The following is a 10070-nucleotide window of genomic DNA, read 5'->3' on the forward strand; positions in this document are numbered from 1 at the left end:
GCTTGCCTTCATTAGGCGGGGTATTGAGTAAAAAAAAGTTGGGATCACATGATAAAATTGTATAACACATTTGGTGAGGCCATTGTTGGATTACTGTGTGCAGTTCTGGTTGTCCAGTGATACAAAGGACATCAACCAGCTTGAAAAGATGAAGAAGAGATTCACCAGGATGTCACTGGACAAGAGGGCTTGAGTTATAGGAAGAGGTTGGAATAGGCTAGGTCTGTTTCCGTAGTGTAGGAGGCTGATTGAGGGATGACTTTATAGAGGTTTATAAAATCCTGAGGATCATGGATAAAGTGTATGTTCATAGTCATTTTCTTGGAGTAAATGACTAGAGGGCATAGATGTAAAATGAGAATCATTGAGTCCTGCAGCAGGGAAACAGGCCTTTCAGCCCAATTGATCCATGCTGACCAAGTTAGTCCTATTTGCCTGCATTTTAGTCCCTATCCCTTTAAATCTACCTGTCTAAATGTCTTTTGAATGAGATAATTACCCGTGCTTCAACCACTTTTTCTAACAGCTCATTCTATATATCCATCACCCTCTATGTGAAGAAGGTGCCCCTCAGGTCTCTTTCTAAATTTTCCTTACTCACCTTAAATCTAAACCCTCTAGTTTTAGATTCTAAGTTTAACATTCAAATTTATTGTCAGAGAACATACATGACATGACATTACAACCCTGAGATTCTTTTTCCTGCAGGCCAAGCAAAATTTCTAATTACACTGGACAACAATTTTTTTAAAAGTTTTGCTTCCTGAAAAAAGAGATAATTATGATAGACAACTTCAAGCTGAACACAAAGATAATTTCAGATTTTGCTGTATCATGTGGGAAGTTGGAGAAACATTAACTTTTATTGATTCAACATGTTTAGTCACATAATGATGCTGACATATTGTGTTAGTTCAACTGACCTAAAATTGTTTCACCATTGATTTTTGTTTGTACTCAGCATCTGATGCCTCTTGTGTCAGTGTTCAACATTAGTTGGCCAATATTGATGGATTCCAGTTGCCCGGATGCCATTTTTCCATGGTCTCAATGTCCTTGTGAAACCTTTCACCATGTTTGGGAAGAAGTCCCAGTGTGAAAGCAGATAATGAATTTTCAATGACATGTTGCACTTCATGGCTTTGTATGCTTGAAACATGTTTAAAAATATGACAGGAAATAAAATAATATGTTATATCTAAAATCGGTATACGATAGGAAAATTTTCAGGTGATTTTTGTGATCAGCAAACAAAAACCCATAAAATGCACCCAAAGGTTTTCAGGAAGCAAAATCTTCATTGCCCAGTGTTACTGGTAATGTAAATCGTGCTAAAAAAAAAAAGAGCTGTAAATAAATTAACTGTGCAAATCTTTCTTTCTTTGGCTTGGCTTCGCGGACGAAGATTTATGGAGGGGGTAAAAAGTCAACGTCAGCTGCAGACTCGTTTGTGGCTGACAAGTCCGATGCGGGACAGGCAGACACGATTGCAGCGGTTGCAGGGGAAAATTGGTTGGTTGGGGTTGGGTGTTGGGTTTTTCCTCCTTTGCCTTTTGTCAGTGAGGTGGGCTCTGCGGTCTTCTTCAAAGGAGGTTGCTGCCCGCCAAACTGTGAGTCGCCAAGATGCACGGTTTGAGGCGATATCAGCCCACTGGCGGTGGTCAATGTGGCAGGCACCAAGAGATTTCTTTAGGCAGTCCTTGTACCTTTTCTTTGGTGCACCTCTGTCACGGTGGCCAGTGGAGAGCTCGTCATATAACACGATCTTGGGAAGGCGATGGTCCTCCATTCTGGAGACGTGACCCATCCAGCGCAGCTGGATCTTCAGCAGCGTGGACTCGATGCTGTCGACCTCTGCCATCTCGAGTACTTCGACGTTAGGGATGTAAGCGCTCCAATGGATGTTGAGGATGGAGCGGAGACAACGCTGGTGGAAGCGTTCTAGGAGCAGTAGGTGGTGCCGGTAGAGGACCCATGATTCGGAGCCGAACAGGAGTGTGGGTATGACAACGGCTCTGTATATGCTAATCTTTGTGAGGTTTTTCAGTTGGTTGTTTTTCCAGACTCTTTTGTGTAGTCTTCCAAAGGCGCTATTTGCCTTTGGAAATATACTGTGCAAATATAGAAGCAATAAATAATGAGCAAAGTTGTTGTTCAGGAGTTTAGGAGATGAGAGGGTAGCAACTATTCCTGAACCAGGAGGTACGAGTCCTGTGGTACCTCCACTTCCTTCCTGATAGTAGCATAAAGTGCAGAGCATATCCTAGATGGTGTGTGTCATGATAATGAATATGTATGAGATATACTGGAAGTCACGTGGTATGAGAGAGAGAGATAAGAACACAAGCAGGAGAACAAAGGAAACCGGAGAATAAAAAGACACTAAGAAATTTACCTGATAAACTTGTGTTTAATGTTTTATTAACTTCACATTTCGGGCCACAAATGTGACATTGGCGACGAGGATGAAAGAAGCTTGAAGAAAATTAAAGACTAAACAAGATTACAGAGGATTACAAACAACTTCAAAGTGATAAGAATTTTCTCTGTGACTCAGTACTTTTGGGGCTGGAATATTTCCTCATGGCTGGTGCAGACAGTGACTTTCTAACACATAGTGGAATTGCTCATTTTGACCCAACGGGTGACGCAAGCACTGTAAGTGTGAAGTGGAAGGCATGGCTGGAAGAATTTGAATCCTACGCTGACAGTCGTGGCCTATTTCTAGATACCGGTACAGTTGAACAAAAAGCGCAGAGAAGGGCGTTACTTCTTTTCACTGCAGGACCCTCAGTTCGGGAAACATTTAAGACACTTTTGAATACTGGAAGAAAGGATGAGTACCGGAAAGCGGTAGATGCATTAAATGCACACTATGTAGTGACACCGAATGCTACATTTCAACGCCATTTGTTTCGGAGAACGAGACAAGAAGATGGCCAGACAATTGCTCAGTACGTGACGAGACTACGCCAGCTAGCTGTTGGATGCAATTACATGCCAGCTGATTTGGACAACCAATTACTGGATCAAGTTGTACAGCACTGCAGATCAGATAAACTCAGAAGACGTCTACTGGAAAGAGGGAGTGAGTTGGAACTCACCGATGCTTTAACCATTGCTGCTGCATTAGAGGCTGTTGAAGGGCAATTTCATACCATGACCCTGAAAGACAACTCAAGCCAGCAAATTAAGAGGCTCTCACATCGCCATAATCAGCCAAGATATTCATCGACACATGACGTGGAGTGTTATCGATGTGGAAACCGAGGTCACTTTGGAAAAGACCCATATTGCCCGGCCAACGGCAAAGTTTGCAGAAAGTGTGGAGGTAAGGACCACTTTGCAAAGAAGTGCAAAAGCAAGTCCAATGCAGACCAGAAGAGGAAGAGTACAACTTCCAAAGGCAAAGCCTGGGGGAAAGGAAAGTATCCTGGAAAGAAAGATACCATTCGCCAGATAGACGGTGACGATGATGATACCCAAGAGGAACAGAGTTGTTACCAATTTACGTTGAATGAGATACATCATGAGAAGGTCCCAGTGATCATTGGTGGAGTGACAGTGCAGGTCATTGTAGACTCAGGCAGTGACAGTAATGTGATTGATCGACATTTATGGGAGAAGTTGAAAAGGAAAAAGATCATCTGTACCTCAAAGTGTTCCAAGAAACTGTATCCATACACAGCAACCAAGCCATTGCAGACCATTGGATGTTTTACTGCAACTGTTGAAGCTGGAGATAAGTACACCGAAGCAGAGTTTATGGTCATAGAAGAGAGGGGAGAACCATTGCTGAGTAGAAGCACAGCGCAAGACCTGGCAATACTTCATATTGGAGCTTGTGTCAATTCAATTCAGTCATACGAGGATATGAAGCAAGAATTCCCCGCAGTCTTCCAAGGAGTAGGAAAGCTGAAAGGTCGACAATTGAAGCTAGCGGTAGATGAAACGGTCAATCCCAAGGCACAACCAATGCGCCGAACTCCGTTTGGACTTCGTGGGAAAGTCGAAGCCAAAATTAAAGAATTGATCGAACAAGACATTATTGAACCGGTGGAACATTCGACACAATGGGTCAGTCCCGTAGTAATTGTGCCCAAACCAAAGGGTGACATAAGACTATGTGTTGACATGAGAATGGCCAATGAAGCTATAATTAGAGAATGACACCCTATACCAACGGTGGAGGAAATACTTCAAGAACTAACTACCAGCAAGATATTCTCAAAAATTGATCTGAAATGGGGCTATCATCAATTAGAGCTGGATCCAGGTTCCCGAGATGTGACAACATTTGTGACTCACTGTGGATTGTATCGTTACAAGAGCTATCATTTGGAATTAATGCAGCTTCGGAGATCTACCAGTATGAAATCCATCAAGTGATTCAAGGCATTCCTGGAGTTGCCAACATTTCTGACAACATCATAGTCCATGCACCAACGAAGGAAGAGCATGACAAACGGTTGAGGCGTGTACTATCTAGACTACAGGAGGCAGGCCTTACCGTGAATGGAAACAAGTGCCAGTTCGGTGTGTCAGAAATGGACTTCATGGGACACAGACTTACACGAGAAGGACTAAACCCTGCAGAGGCCAAGGTGAAAGCTATTGCAGAGGCACGTGCACCTCAGAACGCAACAGAGGTGAGGAGTTTCCTGGGATTGGTCAATTTTTGTGCAAAGTTCATTCCTAATTTCGCTACAGTGGCAGAACCACTAAGGAAACTAACCAGGAAACGTGTACCATTTCATTTTGGATCTGAGCAGAAGAAAGCGTTCACAGTGCTGAAGCAAAGCCTGACAGATGCAAAAACTCTTGGATATTACGATCCGGCGGCATCAACCAAAGTCATAGCGGATGCCAGCCCGGTTGGTTTAGGAGCAGTGTTGGTCCAGATGCATGATGGAGGTCCAAGAATCATTGCCTATGGCAGCAGATCGTTATCAGATGTGGAAAGAAGATACTCTCAGACAGAGAAAGAAGCACTTGGACTTGTATGGGCGTGTGAGAGGTTCCATGCATATTTATACGGCATTGAATTTGAACTCATCACAGATCATAAACCATTAGAGGTGATCTATGCACCTAGATCCAAACCATGTGCCAGAATAGAGAGATGGGTACTCAGACTACAACCCTACAAATATGAAGTAATCCACATTGCAGGGAAAGCAAACATTGCAGATCCGCTGTCCAGATTGATGAAGGATGGAGGTCCACAATCCAAGTCAGAATTGGGAACAGAAACAGAGAGCTTTGTACGCTTCGTAGCTATTCAGGCGACACCGAAAGCTGTGACTACGAAGGAAGTCGAGAGAGAATCCGAACGTGATCCAGAACTCATGGAAGTAAGAGAATGCATACAGAGTGGACAATGGGACAAGTGTACTCACAAGGCTTACATTCCCATTAGAGACGAACTTTGTTGCATCGGACAGTGTGTATTAAGAGGTTGCAGATTGGTGATACCACAAAGATTGAGACCGAAGATCGTATCCTTAGCGCATGAAGGACACCTAGGCATTGTTGGTACCAAGCAAAACCTCAGGACCAAGGTATGGTGGCCAAGTTGTGATAAAGATGCAGAGAAATTTGTTAAAACTTATCATGGATGTCAAATCACAAGTAGGAGTAATCCGCCAGAACCGATCCGGAGTACGCAACTTCCGACAGGACCATGGATCGACGTAGCTGTTGATTTTCTTGGACCTTTACCGACGGGTGAATCAATTATGGTAGTGATAGATTACTACAGCAGATACTATGAGTACGTGGTGTTGAAGTCCACAACCACTGAAAAAACAATACAAGCGTTAGCAGAGATATTCGCAAGATATGGATTACCTGTTACATTATACTCTGACAATGGTCCACAATTCATTTCAGAGACATTTGCGGAATACATGAGGACCACAGGTATCCACCATCATAAAGTAACTCCGAAATGGACGCAAGCCAATGGAGAAGTAGAGAGACAAAATCAGTCCATTGAAAAACGATTGAGGATTGCACACGCAGAAGGACAAAATTGGCGAGAAGCATTGCTATCTTATGTGGCTGTCTATCGAGCAACGCCTCATGCAACCACTGGAAAAAGTCCTGCAGAAGCATTTTTTGGGAGAAAAATCCGCACAAAAATGCCAGAAATAAAGGAAATCCGAGACGACCAGGAGATGAGGGACCACGATGCTGAAAAGAAAAGTGCAGCAAAGCTGTACACAGATTCGAAACGTGGAGCCAAGTACTCAGACATCATGCCAGGAGATAATGTTCTAGTGAGGCATGAAACTGGTGGTAAGCTAGACACACCTTATTACCATCAACCCTATACTGTCGTATCCAGAAGTGGCAGTATGGTGACAGTCAAGTCTCCGACTGGAGTCCTGTATAAGAGAAATGTATCAAGTGTAAAAAGGTACCAGTCCAGAGATACATCGAGCGAAGAGGCTGAAAGGCCAATACGAGATGCTGAAACTGAGAGACCTGATGATGTTCCAGAGGCAGTTACCAGCACTCCTGATGAAGTGACTAGAGCGCCAGAAACACCCGAAGCCGTGGCGAGCAGTATTTTCGACGCCGAGAGTGAACAACCGAGAAGCGAAACAATATCACAGGCAGGCCGAAACGAAACCGGAAAGTGCCCAAACGATACGAAGACTTTGTGCCATAGTTTTGATAAGAACTTTGGGACAGTATTTTAATCTTATGTCATAAATGTATGAGTGCTGTAGGAAGTAAATTTTATGTAGTTGAGTTATAGTATTACCATTAGTTACGATGTTTGTATGTTTCCGAGGGATATTGATAAGTGAAGGTAAAGTTTATTTCTGATTAAAGGAGGGATGTCATGATAATGAATATGTATGAGATATACCGGAAGTCACGTGGTATGAGAGAGAGAGATAAGAACACAAGCAGGAGAACAAAGGAAACCGGAGAATAAAAAGACACTAAGAAGTTTACCTGATAAAGTTGTGTTTAATGTTTTATTAACTTCACATTTCGGGCCACAAATGTGACAGTGTGGATCACTAATAATTGCTGCTGCTCTCCGATGGCAATGTTCCATGTAAATGTTATCCCATAACCTGGGATAACCCTCATAATTTTAATAAACTTCTATAAGGTGACGCCATGCTCCAGTGAGAAAATCCCAGACTCTTCCTCTTATGAACCCAGAGGATCCTAAACCCAGCTCCTTTTTAATCTTTTCTCCCTGACCTATATGGAACTTTCTCTCCTCATGAATTGATTGGTCCCCTAAACCCAGTTCATCTAGATCCTGTTTTAATCTTAGATTACCTTCTTCACTGTCCACTTTACTACCAATTTATGTGTCATCGGCAAACTTACTAACTATACTAACCACATTGTCAGTTAAACAAGAATGTCTGCAAATGCTGAGGTCAAGTGAAAATACAATGTGCTGGAGAATTCAGCAGGCCCCACAGCATCAATAGGATGTAAAGGGTTACCAATGTTTAAAGGCCAGAAATGGTAGGAATGTTTTTCGTAAGTTCCCATCTCCACAAAATCTACTGACCAGCAGCTAAGATAAAGTGTTTCATGGCGACAAAGAGAAATAAACCATACCACTTAGAGAAAAATTGCAGTTTTAAGATTTCCAACCACGTTTTTATCTTCCATTCATTTGTGTCCCTAATTCTGATGCTATTTTAATCTTAACCTTGACAGCATATTTCAATAAATTGATGTTTGTTTCTTTAGGTGCTTTGGGAATAGTTTATATATAGACATTAATTTTCTGAACAAGTTTATAGGGCATAACTTCAAAGTTTACAGAACATGAACTCAGTGGAGTAACAGTCTCCAGGACTCTGAAGGTATTGAAATGGGATGGAATGATAATTTGGAAGAAAGAATGAGAGAAGTTGAGGCAAGAGGTGCTGTGGAATTCCAGTGCAGGACAACTTAAGAAAAATATTGCAAAAGCCTTTGGGGTGCTTACTTTATAAAGTCAATATCGTACTTCCTTCTTACCTATGCATAGACACAAAGTAAAAACATTAATTGTTGATGATTTTCTTGCCACAAACCTTAAACTTCTCTTTCCTCTTTCCTATTTTTAAAAAATTTTTACTGTCAAATTCCATTGTTTCTTTTAACTTTTGCCCTTTTCTTCTAATCTATACCTACTTTGTAACAATCCAGATTCATTTCAAATTCTTTAAACCAGGTGTCTTTTTTTCTCTCATACTTTAAAACTGGGATCTTTCATCCTTTGTGCTATGTCCTAAAACCCATGGTGGTTTCACAGTTATGCTGATTTGTATAATCTCTCAACCCTTTCAGCCTATTTACTTCCTACTTTGAAAGTACTGACACCCTTTCAAAAAAAATGTGTACAAGCAATTTGCAATTGTCAGCAGTGATGTAGAAGATGATGATTTATTATTACAGTGTTATTGGTAAAGGAAAAGTTATATCATGTATATTTTTGCATTTCATTTTAGCAAGTAATTCTCTGCAAAACTTACTAAAAGATGGTGCATTTCAGGCCGCCTTCCCACTTCATGAGGTAAATAAAATTCTACATTCTGTTATAAAATTATTGCACTTAATAATGCCTTATTATCATACATTTAAAATGAAACATGTTTGCATGTAGGCAAATTTATCAGGCAATTCTTTCATAGTGAGGAGAAAAACCAGTAAATAAAATTAATCTTTAATTAACCTGCTTTTGGTCTAACGTTGGCATGTTTCACAATCATTTAAACTAGGAGTTTAAAAGAAGAGGATCTTGATTTTCCATTTCATGAAATGATTTCAATGAAATGTTATTGAATTGGATTTGATTCAAATTCTTAGTTCAATTGTGTATTGTTTAAAGAGCTCTGTATTTATCTTAATTAAAAAAGAAAGTGATCTGTTCAAATAATTTTACCAGGGTTTTAAAAGTAGATCCAGGTGTAATGATTCTATCATGTCATGCTCACACTTAATCATGCCCATTATGAAAACTATACCGAATTCTTCTATTTAATAAAATTTCATATGAGCTACATTAAATTGAATTTGTAATAAAAACAGAAAATGCTGGAAATACTTAGCAGGTCAGGCTGCATCTGAGGGGAGGGAAACAGAGCTAATGATTCAGGTTGAACATCCTTCATCATAACTGGGAAGGAGACAAAAGAACCTTGTTAAACAGCAGGGAGAATAGGGAGGGTGTATGTTTCTGATAGGGTAAAACATTGGGATAAGCTGTAAAGAAGGCTATCTGGTTAATAAGTGAGACCATAGACAGAAGGTTGTAGGAAATGCCCAGCAGGCAGGCTGTATATGACTCACATTCACAAAGGGAAAAAAAAAATTTAAAAAACAACGAACAAGCTGAGCTAATGTCACAGCTGGATGGCTAAGTTGTCGAATTCAATATTAAATCCATTCAGGTTTCAATTCATGCCCATCCAATCCCTGATATAAGTCATGATAGGAAACTCCACCAATGTCAGTATGGTCTGGATTTAGGTGCACACTTGAAGATCCATGTTTGTGTTTCGAAAATGACCAGAAACTCTAAGTTAAACACAAAGAATTTCCAAAGTGCACTGTACTGTTAAATATATTATTAGGGCTTTATGAGAGCCACATGTTCCAGCTAGAAGACAACAATGTACTAAACTTAGACTTTTAAGCCTGCTGCATTTATTCTTAGGTACATGAATTCCTGATCTTGCTGGTGGACCTACCAGGGTTTAGGTGTTGAAACTAAGCAAGTGCTGAGGTTCATCTCAAATGCTATAAAATAGGAATTCTATGATTTAGAGATGGATTTGGAAGCCAAAACTGTCATTTTGCATACACGGAATCCAGGAACAGTGGCCAATCTTGCTCAGATTCTTCGTAAACATGATGATAGTGAACTGTCTAATGAAACCTATTCTAGGTCATAGCTAGTGCAGACTTTGAAACCCCATAATTTCAATCAGTTATATGTATTAAAGATTAGGAAGTAAAAGAAATATTTAAAAGCTGATAAAATCACAACTTTTAAGCTGTTGAATCCTTACATACAGCCGTGATTCCAAGGATAATGT

At 40.6% G+C, this 10070-nt stretch overlaps 1 protein-coding gene across 6 annotated transcripts in view; it reads left to right on the forward strand.

Moving 5' to 3' along the window:
• ano9b (anoctamin 9b) overlaps positions 1-10070 on the forward strand; it is a 128803-nt gene that overhangs the window by 48245 nt on the left and 70488 nt on the right. For all 6 annotated transcript variants that reach the window (XR_011345658.1, XM_069901005.1, XM_069901011.1 and 3 more), the window contains one exon: positions 8481-8545. Coding sequence is in view for 5 of the 6 variants with exons in the window: in XM_069901005.1 (XP_069757106.1) it covers positions 8481-8545 (65 nt within the window). In the remaining variant the exon portion in view is untranslated. The remainder of the gene's footprint in view (positions 1-8480; positions 8546-10070) is intronic.

The sequence above is a fragment of the Narcine bancroftii genome, chromosome 1, assembly GCF_036971445.1.
Source record: "Narcine bancroftii isolate sNarBan1 chromosome 1, sNarBan1.hap1, whole genome shotgun sequence".
In the NCBI taxonomy this organism is placed as follows: domain Eukaryota; kingdom Metazoa; phylum Chordata; class Chondrichthyes; order Torpediniformes; family Narcinidae; genus Narcine; species Narcine bancroftii.